The sequence below is a fragment of the Gopherus flavomarginatus genome, chromosome 19, assembly GCF_025201925.1.
Source record: "Gopherus flavomarginatus isolate rGopFla2 chromosome 19, rGopFla2.mat.asm, whole genome shotgun sequence".
NCBI lineage: Eukaryota > Metazoa > Chordata > Testudines > Testudinidae > Gopherus > Gopherus flavomarginatus.
Window position 1 is genome coordinate 11,315,839 of NC_066635.1, and position 16,276 is coordinate 11,332,114.

General features: G+C 42.1%; 1 protein-coding gene across 7 annotated transcripts in view; it reads left to right on the top strand.

The window, feature by feature from the left end:
• AUTS2 (activator of transcription and developmental regulator AUTS2) overlaps positions 1-16,276 on the top strand; it is a 939,222-nt gene that overhangs the window by 438,325 nt on the left and 484,621 nt on the right. For all 7 annotated transcript variants that reach the window (XM_050929475.1, XM_050929479.1, XM_050929478.1 and 4 more), the window contains 2 exons: positions 3,548-3,649; positions 12,721-12,756. In XM_050929475.1, coding sequence (XP_050785432.1) covers positions 3,548-3,649; positions 12,721-12,756 — 138 coding nt within the window. The remainder of the gene's footprint in view (positions 1-3,547; positions 3,650-12,720; positions 12,757-16,276) is intronic.

Genomic DNA, 16,276 nt, shown 5'->3' on the forward strand with positions numbered 1-16,276 from the left:
CACCCCTGAGCCTCTCCCTAAGCCCCTGCCCCAGCTGCAGCCCTGATCCCCCTCCCACTCACCAAACCCTTCAATCCCAGCCCAGAGCACTGTACCGTATCCCCATCCTCTCATCCCCCAGCCCCACCCCCAAGCCCTTACTCCCAACCAGAGCCCTTACCCCCTCCCACACTCCAACCACAATTTTATGAGCATTCATGGCCCGCCATGCAATTTCTATTCCCCAGTGTGGCCCCCGAGCCAAAAAGTTTGCCCACTCCTGTGCTGGAGGGACCTAAGAGCTTTCTTTCTTTAGCCAATGCAAAGAGACTGAGCATATGGTGAGGCAGGAACTGTGGATATTGAGGTGGTCTGACAGAGCTTCTGAAACATTCTTCTCTTATGCGCATCCACCCTTGCTTCAGCTAGGTGTTTTCCCACAGAGAACTCTAGCCGCTACCCCACATTGAGAGCATTTCTGGCCGTCAGAGCCCAGCTAGCTTGTCTTTAGAGGATATGAAATAATTTCTTCTTCGTGGGTAGGGATTATGGAAAGTTTTTTTTCCCTAACTCTCCTTCTCCCCTCAGTCCCATAAACCTCAGTCTGCGCAGACACCGTCACGAGGGCACCACTGTTCCCAACCCATTCAGTCTATGTTCCATTGTAAAGAGTGTGATGTGGAGTATCTCAACTGAGTGAAATCATGGTAGCTATGTGCATTTCCACTCCCTGAGGATCTGCCCCCAAAACTTTCACACAGGTCTAGCAGTTTGGCTCGTGAGGGGATACCACAGGCCTATTAAATGAATGCACACAAGCCACCCAATTGGTAGTGGGCTGTGGTATAAATAAGAGAGCCGTAGGTGACTGCTGAAAAGGTTCTGAATTTCCTATGATAATTGTGGATGCTGCGCTTTTATATTTTAAATCCCCTGTGAATAGGGTTGCCGGGTGTCCAGTTGGTGGCGCAGCAGGGCTAAGTCATGGTCCCTACCCGGCTCTGTGCAGCTCCCGGGAAGCTACCTGCACATCTCTCCAGCTTGGGGGCACCCACAGAGGCTCTGCACACTGCCTGCACCCCAAGTGCTGGCTCGCAGCTCCCATTGGCTGGGAATCGCAGTGGGCAGGTGCAGTGTGCAGAGCCCCTCTGGCCGCCTTTCCACTTAAGGACCGGAGGGACATGCCAGCCGTTTTTCCCGGGAGCTGCTTGAGGTAAGCAACACCCAGAGCCCTCACCCCCTCAGGTGGCCCTGCCTCAGCCCTGAGCCCCCTCCCACACCCAAAGTCCCTCCTGGAGCCTACACCCACATCCCAAGCCCGGCACTCCCTCCTGCTCTCTGGACTCACCCCAGAGCCCTCACCCCTCCCACACCCAACCATCTGTCCCAGCCCAGTGAAAATGAATGAGTGAGGGTGGGAGAGAGTGAGTGACAGGAGGAGTGAGTGGGGAGCAGGGCCTTGGAGAAGGGGCATGACCTCAGGAAAGGGGCAGAGCAAGGATATTAGATTTTCTGCAATTTGAAAGTTGGCAACCCTATCTGTGAAGGACTGTTTAAGAGCAATGTCCAGCTCTGAAATAGCACCTTTCAACCAAGGGTCTCAAAGCACTTTTAAAGGAGGTAAAGTATCATTATCCCCATTTAACAGTTGAGGAAATTAAGGCACAGGGGTGAAGTGGCTCATTTAAGATTACATACTAGGGCATTGGCAGAGCTGGGCATTGGCATAGATACCAGGTGCCTTCCGCCTCTCTGCACCCCCCTCCCAGTCCACTGGACTACCTTTCTTTTAGCAAGAGCAAAATACATTCTTCTAGTGTCTTGGGGTATGAAGTGCATATCTTTAAAGGAGTTTAAATAAACTGTGTAAAAAATCAGTTGTCTCAGAATACAGCTGAAGAGAAGGTGAAATTGAAGACGAGTTGCCTTCATAGCAGGAAATACAAGTTGCAGAGCGCTTACTTTTCCTAGCAGTTTGTTCTTGACCAAATTCTGTGGGAGTGGCGGGGGAGAAGGGGAATAGTGACAATCTACTACTAGGGCAGAAGTTCCAAGATGCTTCATGCATTCACATGGTAAACCCATGAGGGGAGGAGAAGAGAGTAAGTGTGGGTGTGTGTGAGAGTCCGTGTGTACATGTGTGCTGGGAAAAGCTTGCAGCATGCTTTGTAGGGCAAATAGACCAGAAATAAAAAAGTAAATAAAGTAAAAGAATAAGAGCTTGGATTGGTCGACAAGATGTAGTTCTGTGAACGGAGACGTTTTTGTTTCTGCTGCTGAAACTGATAGGAGCTGGAAATGCTGTGGTTCTCAGCTCCTATATGGACAAGACAGAACAGGAGTGTTTATAAATACTCCAGAAAGCACAGTGAAACAGTGGAAAACTCCTTGGACAGATTTATAAGTATTTGTGCTCAGAGGATAATTCACAATAAAGAATTTATCCAAGCTCTTTTGAAAATCCCATTTTTAGATTTTGTTTTGCTATTCATGGAACACCTGTGAGCAGATCACAATCGCCTTGAATTTATTCATTAGTAGAAAGAATTAGATGATTAGTTTTGCTAGTTATTTATAGTTAATTCTGCATACCTCTATGCCAATATTTGGTATTTGTTCTTCAGCTGTTGCAAGGTTGTGATTTGTTCTGATAAATCCCATAGTATTCTTCCTATGTGCACTTCTAGTGCAAAATACTCTGTTAATTTAAAATTCAGTTTCCATATATACTCACAGCTTTGAAATTTGTCTTCTACAAATATTCATGCCAGTAGAACCCAGTCACACAAATGTTCACAGAAAAAATGCAAAAGGGCAGAAGCAAATTATTTCATAAAATCGAGCAAATGGTAGTGAAATGTAGATAAATAGAAACGTTTTGTCAGGATTCACTCATTTCTACTAATTATATCACGTTTAGACAGCAGTCTAACTGCGTTAATACTCTGAGTGTTTAACTTGTACAATCTACAGCATCCGAAGGCAGTACATGTTCTCAGACACATAGAAAGAGTGGGGATTTTTTTAACCTCCAAGGTTTATCATTTATGAATATATAGAACAGCCAAGAAGCTTTTATGGAACTAAGTAAAGAATTTAGGCTCCAGTCCTCCAAAACATCCCCATAGTGAAGATCGTGACCTCTCTAAAGTGTCTTCAGTTGATTGTAGATCCTCAGTTGATCTTACTAAATTAGGCATTGATGGTGTGCATGCTTAGTCGGGGGTTGGTAACTTTATGAAAACAAGCAATCTCAGTGGTGCAAGTAACTATTTATGTGGCTCAATGTTTTCAGGTTAAAAGACTTAAATTGTTACGTTCTTTGGGACAGGGACCTTGTTTGCTTGTATTTCAGCTGACTGACACTCTGGACATTCATGTGCAATTGTAATACCACTTGGAATAGGTCTGTGATTGTCAGAAACCTGTAGATGCTGAGGCTGGATCTTGCCCTTGCGGTACTAAAGCTGCCACAGCAGTGGCGCTAAGGAGTATCATCAGAGAGGAAGAATTATCTGAGCCAGTCTAAACTTCTGCTTTTTGTATGTGCTTTGTCTGTCTTCTGCAGCTCAAGCCAGGTCAGAACAGTTGCCGAGACAGTGACAATGAAAGTGCCAGTGGAGAATCGAAAGGATTCCATCGGAGCAGCTCTCGGGAAAGACTCAGTGACGTAAGTAAAAATCCTGAGGCCAAATACTGCCCTGAGTTGCATCCTTTTTTTGAAGGGTGGAAATCAGGGCAGAATTTGGCCCCTGAGGGGCAATGTGCTACTAAACTCTTCCTGCCCACCTCACTAGTGGGGTGTGGCTCTCCTGCCCCCTTGTGGAATGGACTCCTTTTAAATTTAGTAACAGTCTGTATTGGTGTGTAGGGGGTCACTCACTTGCAGCCAGTTGAAAGAAAAGAGTTGATTATTTGTTACGTTGCAATGAACTACACGGTTGTAGCCTCTATAATATTGGTAGGTTGGTATTTTAGACCAGAGTGACGTGTGCCCAAGATTCGAGCTCCCGAACAACATCATCAGGATTAACGGGGGGAGAACCACCATGATAAATAGGGGTAGATTTAGAGACTCTGGGAGTACGTGAGAAAAAGTGACCACAAAGTAATACACTCACAAGTTGTCAAATGTCCTTTTATTAACAATTTCATTAAGCAGATAAAGGACACCACAACTACTGCAAATACACAGATAGAGACAAACCATACGTTGTCCAGCATCAATGATTTCATACTCCCATCCCCTGGGGAAACATCGAAAGGAGTAGGATAATTATCAGGTGGCTGCCCCTGGTGGGTGTCTCCTAATGCTTCCCAGGCTAGGCAACAGCTTTTATCCTGGCTTTCTTTTATGCCAACTATGCTCATGCATATGCATTAAAGTGACATCCTCTTTCTTTATTTGCACTTCAACACCTCATGAATTTTAGGGTGACCCATCTCTCATAGGCTATCCCCTTCATTCCCCTTGTTCCCATAGCAACTTGAGGTTATTACAGAGTCGCCTGAAATGGTACTGTTGGACATCTTGTGGTATTAACTGGTACGTTATGGCAGATTTTTCCCATTTATTGCTGCATAGTTCCAGAACATCAGCATTCAAACCCATCTTTTACTGTAATCTTACAGTTTACTGATACAGAATTCTGTCTGTTATCTCGGCATGCCAACTTGCTTGAGGCCTCTGTGGCTTTCTGTGGACAAGTTACATATCTCACAGACCTAAAGCCTACAGGCCATGCATTAGTTTTATTTTACTTGCATACATAATACACATTCATCGGTGATACATGCTGATACTTTAACGGTGAAACTCAGAGCTAATCTGTTACCCGTAGATAGATTATGTATAATTAGCTGCACAGTGAACACTAGTTTGATAAGTACGGTAGGCTCTTACCCAGGATGGGAAGGGGGGGGATGTAGTTACTGTAGCGAATTTCGTACTTGCAGAAGGTGTTGGAGAACTGGAGAGGCTCAAGTCATTTTTATGCACTGAACAGGTATAACATGGCTAACAGGTATAACATGCACAAGTTTTGCCTCCACTGCTTGGCCAAACTTCCCGTTGAAGGAGCCAGTACTAGTGATGAGAGGGTATCTCTCCATGCAAAAAACAAAGCTTCCTTCCTCTCTCTGTTGCAGAGTATTAACCATTCACCGATTTAAACCATGCATCAGTTATTCAACCAATGCCTAGAATGAGAGTAGACACATTCTGGGAACAAAATGGATCTTCTTTTGCTGTAATTAGATCATCTAACCCAGGGGATGGATTTTTTAAAAAAAATACAATGGCTTATCTATAGGACATTTGATGGGTCAGATCCTCAGCTGGTTTAATTTATCATCATTTCACCAGACCCCCTCCATCTGAAGGTCTGGTCCTATGTCTCTAGTGCATAATAAATGATACCCAAGACTCAGAAATAGGTATTCAAATTTGGAAGACAGGTAACATAGGGTGGCTTGCACAGATGAGATCTAGTTGAGCAGAAATGAAACTGAGAAAAGCAGAACTTTTTTTAAAACCCATTTTCTTGGCAAATTTAAGCCTCAAGGTACAGAGCTAGTTCTAGCTGCCTGTGCAGTACTTCTGGAATAGCCTCCTAAACTGCTGATGTGACGGTATGAAACCACCTCCATCTTTCTTTCTCCTTTGCTCCATTATTTTAGGGGCCCATCGCTCCCTTAAACTCAACCTTCATGGGTGGCCTCATGTTAGTTTTAAAGCCTGCCCTTTATAGCCATAGGGTAAGGCTGTTATCAGTGCAATAAGATACCATCAAAGGAGAGGTGGTTGACTTCAGCATGTAATTTGAGATTTTCCACTGACTTAGATCTTTTGGCAACACTCGTTGTACTTCGCGGTTGTAGTCATGGTTGTGTCATGTGCCTGCACTGCAGCTTGGGGCTGATTGGAATATTTTACACATGCATATCATCATCTATGCAAGCCTTGCAATGTACTGAAGATGGGGACCCAAGGACTGAGACTTGTCGAATGCCTCACAGCAAGTCAGTACCAGAGCTGGGCATAGACCCCAGTGCTCCTGATTCCAGTCCCCTAGTTTTACAGACATGCATCCTATGTCTCCTGGCAATACATTGTCTTCAACCTCACAATGCAGATAATGGAAAGGAGGAGGGAAACACTTTTTGTTCCCATTAATCACCCAAGAGATCACATGAGAATTACATTATCAGTGAGCGGGGATCTCAGCAATAATCTCATTAATATATTTTTTTTATTTCTTTTGCCTAAGTTGATAGCAAGCCCTGTCATGCTTTGATAACATAACACAGTTGAAACTTGCCTTTTCAAGAGACCCCTGGATCACTGTCCAGTGCTGCCAGTTCAGCTAAGACTTAAGAAGCATGCATAAGATGGATGTCTTGTTATCTAGGCCTGCGGTGGCCTCCAGCCTTTTTCGGATTCTTTCAGTTATGAAAAGTAAATATCCTTGTACATTTCCTTCTCAGGCTACAGCAGAAACCTTGTTTTTTAAAGATGGATTCACAGATGAACAGCTCTGATAGTTTCACTTCCAGCTCCGTGAGATCCCACCTTGAATTGCATTATTTCAAACAAACAAGATTTGAGAGCTTAATAGTGTTATTTAAAAATAATATATTTTTAAAAGGTGCAGGCTGTCTGCATCTTATTTGCCAACACTGATTGTCCTGAAAAGAATAATAGATGAGACTAAGATCTCTCTTCATCTCTCTCGCTGCAGAATTTTCTCTGACATAGACACTTTTCACCTGGGAAAAATACACAACGAGATTGTGTACTCAGTGGAAAATATGGGTAAAATTTAAAATATCTCATTGAGATTAGCCCACAGGTTAGAAAAGTAAATCTTGGACTCTCAACATGATGAATTTCTACTGTGGTAGTCATACAATCTAGAACAGTAGGCATGGTTCCTGCATGAAGATGTATAATGAAGGGAATGCATATATTTTAGATGGATAATCCTTTTTCAAATCTCCAGTTGTAAGTAAGCTGTTGATATAGAAATGTTAACTTCATGAGCTTTAATGAGAAACCTAAGTGATAGCCCAGTGACAGACGCAGAAAGAGGGGGAATAGTATAATTAATTAACAGTTGCAAACTCACTTGTCAGTGGCATCATTCCCTCTCCTGACAGATATCTTTCAACTATGCATTTTATAAATGTGTCTGCTATCCTTGGGTAACCAGACATTGTCAAAGTATTTTTACAAGGGGTCATTCCTTTGCAGCCTGATGAGATCCAAGCAGGTAATTTGCATAACTTGCAAGAGCACTGGTCAAAACCAAAAAGAAAATAATATTATGAAAAGACCATGTTAATCAGGAGACTTGTCTCCTAATGAGTTTTGAAATAGCATCAGACAGTAGGAAGTAGAATTGCCCCATGTTCTTGTCAAATGCAATGCAGCAAAACTGATTTCCCTCCCCTCTTTCTCCATCTGTCCCTGCACCCCATTCCCCTTGACTCTCCAAAAGAATGTAATTAACAGAAAACTTGACCTCTGGTAAATTAAGGAGAATGATTACCTGACAGCTCCTGACAGCAACTGTTGGACAGTGAGCTGATAAATCTCATTGTTTGAGTTTGTAAACCAGTCTTCCACCTGCCCCCCCACCCCCAATGCATGTGCGCACACACACACTCTCTCTCTCTCTCTCTCTCTCTCTCTCTCTCTCTCTCTCTCTTTCTTCTTCTATCGTCTTTTTGGAATAACCGTTTACTTTCTGCTTTCTGGATAGAGCTCGCCTAAGGGCCCTAAAGCAGAGAAATTGGAGACCTTCTTTTTATGTGTAGCTGGGAATATATAGGGTGCTATAGTCATTTTAATCTCATCAAAAACTTACCAATAGTGGAATTCATTCTGTTAAGATTTTGCTTTAAGACAACATGGCAGTGCCTTCTCTTTTCCTCAGCCTGGAACTCTCTCAACTCACTCAGCTTTGATTTCCCTTTTTGAAATTCTTGAGATCACCTTCCTTCCCTCAGTTGCCAGGGGAGGTAAGGGAATCCTTGTGCGGGGGAATGAGCATATAGCAGCCAGCAGGCCTGGATGGTAAACATCCTAGAGTGTTAAGGGGATTAGCCAACGAGTCTACTATACCACTGATGATTATTTCTGACAGAGTAAAAATGTCAACACACTGCAAAACTCCCCACAAAAGCTCGATCCTGAGCACTTTGGCTTCAATGCAGCAAAGCACTGAAGCAAATTTAAGCATGTGAACTTAAAGCACTTGAGTCGTCCCATTGAAATCCATTCTTGTATCCTTCATGGTTCATCCAGCCCTAACTTGGATGCACACCGTACAAATGTGGATAGTGACAAATAGCTGAGGGGTTCTGTCATCTCCGATCTATGAGACTTGTTCTCTCTCTCACGCAGAAGTTATATGATTGCTCTAGATCATGGGTAGCAATTGTAAAATCTGCTATTTTTCTCCTCCATGGTTTCAGGTAGGAGATGATCATTATGAGGAATAATGACTTACCAATGGCATCAAAATCACGCTGTTTAGAACTCCAGTTTGATAACCGGATAAGAAACATCTGGGTCAGGAAAAATATACACCCTGTTCCATCTTTTTCCCAACCCCTTCAACACTCTGCACACATGGTGCCTCTTCTGCTTCCCCAGATCTCATCTCAAGGTCCCGGAAAAGCACATAGCTTCTCTCTTGAGTGCCTCAGTTTCTCGTGCTTTCTGGCTGTGTTTCCAAGTGCACAGGGTACCCAAAGCTAGAGAGGAGATTATGCTGGCTTCTGAATGAAGGGAGACAAGCCTCAATGCCACGCATGGAGATATGCTGAGATCTGATTAAAGAGTGAAGGAACCAGGCGCCAACAAAGTCATCATGTTATCACTCGGCCCTCACCCTCCGCATCAGTTTCAGCTTCAGATATTAGGACACTTGCACTTCTCTGCCTCCAGCTTCTTCTACAATAATGTTCAGTCCAAAAAATCCAGAATAAGGGTTAGCCCTTGAGTTCTCGGCTGTTTAACTCCTAGCATTTCCGCTCCTTCAGAATATTTTGTTTTCTGGGAGGTATCCAAATTGGAATAATACCAATTTGTGTGTGTGCGTGCACGGGCAGGCGCACAAGAAGCTGATGGGCTGCATGCTGTCTCTTTTTTTGTCTGAGGCTAGGAGCTTAAATGCTTTGTTGCATTATGTTAATTTGGCAGTGCAATCAAATTCATGTCGTAATTAAAGCTGTCAGTTGGAAGGGAAGCCAATCGCCGAGAAAACACAGCATAACAAATGAAGTGAAATGATTCTGCGTGTAGCTATACAATGCTTCGCCAGGCATGAAATTAAATAAGTAATTTGATGTTGACATCAGAAATTGAAATGATACCCACTGTTCCTTCATTCAGTCAGACCTGCATAAACAATAGCCAGAACAAATATGTACAACAGAGCCCTTCTCCCCACCCGGATCCCCAAGTAATGCACAATATATATGCAAAATGGGTATAACTGTGCCTTCCAAGACCCGAAGGATGCAATTTTCTTTGGTACACAATAAGCTGATACTTCCAAGAGCATTACTACTACTTTGCTCCTGGCCCCAGAGTTCTTTTCTTAAAAATAAATAAATAAATTAAAAGTGAAACAATTTATTTTAAACAAGAGCTTCTGCAAGACCTGTTTGTCACATTTTTGCTCATGGGCTTCTTATGCAGGCTTCTCCTGATGGTTGTGTGACTATTGAATGGTATGTATCAATGTTGTATTTTATACTGGATGAAATGCAAAACCATTTTATCCAATATAGGCACTCTAAATGTAGAAGAAATAATGCCAACCAGTGCAGGATCATGACTCAGCATGGGGCATGTAAACATGCTGCATGCATTCAGCGATTTGTACCAAGGCTGGGGACAGGGTAGCATGATCATTTAGCTATTGAGAGATGTCAAAAAGGTCAGAAGCTTTCTGCTTACATGGTCCTTGCGTCAGCCTGTATGCACTGCCCGTACTCAACACAGCTAAGCTAGGCTGGCAGGCTTTCTTAGCCACATGCTTGTCATGATGAACAAAATCCCTGTGCAAAACGTATTGTCCATATCTGGCTTGCAGTGCTCAAAGGGTCATAATTCAGTCAAATCAAAACCAAATTTCCCTAGAAGTCCAAAAAGCATTTATCTTCAATTAAGGCCATTTCATTGCTAAATTTCAACTTTGTACCCATAGCGTTTACAGCACTGGAGCTTTTCATGGAAGGGGTCACAAGAATTATATTATGATAGATAAATATGTTTGCTTACTCTTTTTGTACTTAGTCTGAGCCATTTTTGCTGAAATTTTCACCTCTTCCTCCCCCGCCCCCCCTCCCCACATTTAGGCAAAATCCAGTCTTGGGAAATTTCTTCCTGGAAGGGGCACGTTTTTTATAAAGTTGCAAGTGTCAGAGAATGGAATTAGAATGGAAATCATTGTCACCTGAACTATAGCAGCCTAGTGAAGATAATGGCACACCTATAGTACTTTGCAGTAAAGTCGTACGGTTTATATAGCATAAAATAGACAATAATAAAATAAAATGCTAAAAGCCAGAGCAAATGACATCCTTTAAAAGGAAAAAAATAAAGGAGGATTAGATAATGGAGTCTGACTGTTGAAAACAAGAAAATTTCTGATCAAGCAACATCAACTATAAACTTTCAGCAGTTGGGATGGATGAGGTGAAGCAGAGCAGTAGGGGTTGTCAACTGCAAACCTTTACAGCCCAGCCCAGGTTCAGTCATTTGTTCACCTAAGAAGTCATAGTAGAACCCCTAGAAGGTGGGTCATGTCAGAATACAGGTGCCCTTCAGGATATGGTCAAAGGGAAAGATCAAGTAACCATGTTTCAAAGAATTAATGGCACTGAAGAGAACCACTTCAAGCCTCTTTATTTGGTCCTTAATTGATGAACTCTCAGTAGTACACTGAATTATTTACAATGAACATTGCTGTGACTCTGCAGCTTGTTGACACAATCCAGCTCCAATGAAATAACTGGAATTTGGTACAGCATAGGCCTCATCAGGCATTAATTTCACTCTCATTGGTGTGCTGCAGTGATCAAAAGTTATCCTTACAGGAAGACTGAGTCCAAGCACAGAGAGGACTTCCTGTTAGGGCTCCCTGCAGCCACTTTTGAAATAGAGGGTTATGGTGTTGCAAACACTTCTTGTTTTCCCTGAGCTTGTTAAGTCTGATTGGTGTGGTCCATGCTATTTTCGGAGCTCCTTATGGCATATTATTGCAAGTGAGACTGCCAGGGAACAGGAGTGACCAAGCTGTACAAGTTAGAGATAGCGTTGATGATCCAAGGTTGTCTTTTCCATCTCCCTGGCCAGGAAAGAACAGTTCTCTAGATCATATTTCCTTGTGCATTGTCCAGTATGGTCTGAAACCTTTCAGGCTGGGGCCATCAGCAATTGGACAGCGTGTGCTGTAATATAATAGATCAGAGTGGCCAAACTGTGGCTTATGAGCCACATGTGCCTCTTTTATAGTTCAAGTGCTGCTTCAGTGTCCCCCACATTCTCTACCTACTAGACTGGCGGGGGGAGCTTGGAACCTCTGCCTTGCAGCAGGGTGGTGGAATAGGGGCTTCTGCCCCAGTGGAAGGAGGATCTTCTGGCTACAGCCCTGCAGGGCGCATCTGACGGGGCTCGGGGCTTCAGCAGGAGTGGGGCTGAAACCCCAAGCTCTGTCAGGAACCTTCTGTGGTGAAGCCCTGAGCCTCATCAGGTGTGCCCCAGCTCACCAACTTCTGAAGATTGTCATATTCGGCTCAGAGGATGAGTAGGTTTGGCCACCCCTGTAGTAGACAATGAGCTGGATTGTGACTGAAGTGCTTAGGTCTGCCTATCTCCCTAATTCCTGTGAATATAGAGATTACAATCATGCCCCACCTTAAACTGCAATCTTATGACACCATTTTATACAAATTTTAAACCTGATCCCTTTGTTATTTTAGAGGTTTGAGTTTTGAAGTCTCTTTCATGATATAGGATTTGTTCTTTGGTTGGTTTTTCTTCTAAAATCCTTGGGTTGTCAAAAATATGGAAGTCTAAATTGGAAATTCTCATGACAATGTCTGGGAAATGGGACATTGACTGTAGCGGCTTCCCTGTGCTCACATATTCTTTACATTTCAGTCTTCTAATTATGTTTACAAAATGTCTCATTTTAGAAAAGCAGCGTGTGCACTAGCCAGGGCCTTTCGTGAATAAATTGGCAAACAGGTCATACACTGAAAAAGTCATCCAAATCCACCGGGCTTTTTATTTTGAAGTCAGTCTATGGTATCTTTTTTCCTCCTCCCACCTGCCCCTTTGTGGCCACAAAGCTGAGTAGCTGGAGTCCAGGGCATTGAATGTCAGGGAGGCTGGTTGATGAGTGTCTGTTTAGTCTCATTGCAGGGCGAAATGCCATCATTAATTCATTACCCAGCTGCCTGTCAAATAAATTGGCAATTACGTCCACCGCGGAAGCTTGGAATTCAGTAAATAGCACGCTACCATCTCAGAGTCGTTGAGAGATGTAAAAGGAAAAATTAAGCATCACCATGTTTGTTTCAGAAGCAGATGACTAGGGGCAGCACATTGGTGCTGTGATGTAGTGATGAAAAGCTTGGAAAGGGCTGGTAATGAGCTATGTGGATTGGAACGTGTTAAAAACCTTCACTGACCTTCCATTTTGTCTTTGTGTTTTATTGCAGAGCTCAGCTCCTTCCAGCTTGGGAACAGGCTACTTTGTAAGTGTATCTCAACTTCAACACATGTGCCTCTGAACAGCTTAGCATTCCTCCTGAAAAGAGAGCTCTTTATTATGTTGAAATAAGCATAAATAACCAGCATTAGTCTGCCTGATAGCTTTATTGATCATCTTCCATTCCTATTGTAGGTAATCAATTATAGCGAGAATTCCAGACCTCTGGACAATGGTTTTATAAATTGATCTTATCAGGTTAATTAATATATAAATTACCACTATATTTAATTTGTCTGATAGGATTGTGTTTCATACTGCTTGTTACTATGCCTCAGTTTACATAGTGCTGATATGGGATTCACGTGTCTTGATTTTTCCTTGCTCCAGTGTTTTTTATAGATTCACAGGTTCTAAACCCAGATGGACCCATTATGATCTATTTGTACTTTGACCTGCTGCATTATATAAGCAACTAAATGTCAAGCAGTGATTTCTACACAAAGATCCATAACTAGTGGTTAAACTAGAGTATACGTTTTAGCAAGACACTAGTGGCACTCCTTTGACTCCAGCAGAGTTATGCTACTTTTACATTAATATGAGAAGAGAATGAGGCCCAGGATTGATTGATCAATCTTATCTATTACAGAAAGTGTGATTTTTATTTTGTTTACTGTTACCATTGAATTCAGTGGACAGTTTCTTCGGTATTTTTATATTGAGCGTGGTTACTCCTCTTTTCAGTGTAATTTACGGTATATTCCCCAAGCAGGGTGTATTTCTGCATTTCTAATATCTGTAGAGGAAATAGATCACTACATATTTCTGAAAACAGGTGGGTAAAATGCAATTAGACTTTTCCCACGGCGTGTGCTGTGTATAGTTAAGAGTGTAATCAGAAGCTGCTCCCATCTTTTCATCAAACACAGGGGAAAAGAAAACTGTACACAATCCATGATGAAGAAACTTTAAAGTATTTATATCCAGATTCCCAAAGTGCAATGTTCTTTCATTTGTACATGGTGAAATTAGTTACTTTCTGTAGGGTTTGTGATCCTACATAAAAAGATATGAGACTAAACTGGATAACAAATGACCTCACATGTAAAGAGTAAAATGCAAGCACAAAAATTGCTTAGCATTTGGAGGCTTGCCATGTCCTGCTGGATTTAAGTCGGACTTCAGCCTAAAGTGAATGTTAACTCTTCTGCCAGTGGAAAGGTATGAAGAGAGCATTATCAGTTGAAGAAGGTTGGTGGTGGTACTGTAGCAAAATCTAAATCGCTTTAAGATGAGAAGAAACAGCAAATGCTGTTTCATTCCTTTAGCTTCTCCCTACCCCATTATGTATCGTGCATATTTGATGGGGGGGGGGGAGGAAATCTCTGCAGCATCTTAAGAATTATCTTGTATAAAGGCTAAAACTTGAGTATCTTTCCATAGTCTAGCAGAAGTGCCATCCTTTGTGACTGGACACTTTTTTTTTTACCTCTGATGAAGAGGAGTACAGATATGCTCTGGAATGGGTTAGATACAGTCTGAGAAAAAGAGGTTTGTTAAGTTTTAAAGCCTTGTCTCCTTTTTGTGGGAGCTGAATACGCATGGTTGTGAGAGCACAGGTTCAGCTTAATATCTAGGAAGCAGAGCGAACAGAAGAAAAGCCATCTGCTATTCTTTTACACCATATTGTATGTGGGTTGGTCCACTACAGTGAAAATCTGGAGGGTGTCAGCATCCCCTGTGCTTCATCCAAAAGCTTTAAAGTTTCCAATTCTCCAAAGTTAAGAGTGACAAAAAACAACACGAAGAGTTTTTGAGTTCTAGTGCCAACACATTCGCATTTTTAATGCTGTTGTTTGAGATGGGCTTGGGGTGGGGGCCAAACGGCTTAAGTTTCACTAGTGTGTTGTGCTTAACTGTGTATAGTCTGTGATATTTTGCGTTTTCTTCCTATGCCACCAATAGTTAATGCTGTCATTTAGCTATCCTGCTAAAGTAATTTTTACATTTAAACAATTTTGGATGAAACTTGAAGGTTCCCCACCCCGCTTTATTTTGGAAAGAGTTGTTTTTAGGATTATCTTGCTAATTTTTTTTTAAAAGCCCATAACATTATTAACTTACATGGGGCAAATATAACCCAGATGTGTTCGGCAGTACCAGACAATGAGAAAAATGCTCTGAAATGATCCGCTCAGCATGTGTTTCTGGTAAATGCAATTATTGTATTATCAAAATGCAAAAGAATATGAGCTTGAATAGATGTTTTTACAAAGCCTTTAACCAGCAAGAGCCTGGTTGTCTTATCGCTTTAGCTTGAATCCAGACTGTCAGAACCATGGCTCTTAGAGCAGTGTCTCAATTAAAACAACATGGTCTTTGAGTTCAGTCAATAATAAAGGCCCTTTACCTTCAGAAACATTGTGGTTTGGTATATGTTGTACTACAATGTTTCAAAAAGCCCCATGACACACCAGAAGAAACATCTACATCGGGTAAGTGAAAACGGGCTGATGGTTTTAGCTTCATCAGACACCCAGTTCTGATGCCTAACTTGGAAAGCCAGATGGAAGCAAATCTCCTACAGAATGGAGTGAGCTTTGAGGTATGGATAAAGCAGCAAAGATTTGCTGGTAAGTTGAGAATTAATGAAATCTTTCTTCCTCTCTAGCTCAGTATTTTAATCATCTGGCCCTGTTGCTGTTTCCACCTCCCCCTTCCTCTTCAGTAACATTTGACAGTAGTACCCTTTCAGCCAACAGGCGTCCTTCTGTTTTCATTGCTGAGGAAAGTCACCGTCCTTCTGTACCAGGCACTCTGTCCACACCCTTTCTAGGAAAGCAAGCTGAGGTGTTGACTGATGCATCTGTCGTGAAATCGATAGGCAACTCATGACATAATGGGCATGCCCACACTTACGAAGCGTTGCAATCTTTTCTGTCCTCCTTGAGCTCCCTTTTTGAAAGGCTGGGTGCTCCATGATGTGTTCCTCCTTGTCAGTCACTCCTTGGCTTTGAGTAGCAAGGATCCTTCATCTCCGTTTAGTTCTGTTGCTTTTTAAAGTGATTCAAATGCATCAGATTTAAATGGAAGTTCATAGATGAGAACATAAGCAAATATAGTTTTTTAGATCAAACCTATTGGAATGAATGATTAAACTAGATAAAATAGAAAACCCCAGAGCAGTTTCACCTTTTGGGAGCTTTGGTGAATGCTTACCCTTAATATATGTGCTCGTTTATCACATGCATAATCACACAGGAGCTACTATTCTCCCTATAATTAGAGTTGTAGATTATTTGCAATCTACATCCTAATACTGTTGACATGTAAAATGTCGTGTAGTTGTAACCATGTCGGTCCCAGGATATTAGAGACACAAGGTGGATTAGGTAATTTTTTTTTATTGGACCAACTTCTGTTGGTGAGAGAGATGAGCTTTCGAGCTGCCCAGAACTTTTCATCAGATCGGAAGAATTCTGAGTAATTCGAAAGCTTTTTTCGAAAAGTTGGTCCAATAAAATGCATTACCTCATGTCTCAAGTAATTTGAATCTATATTGA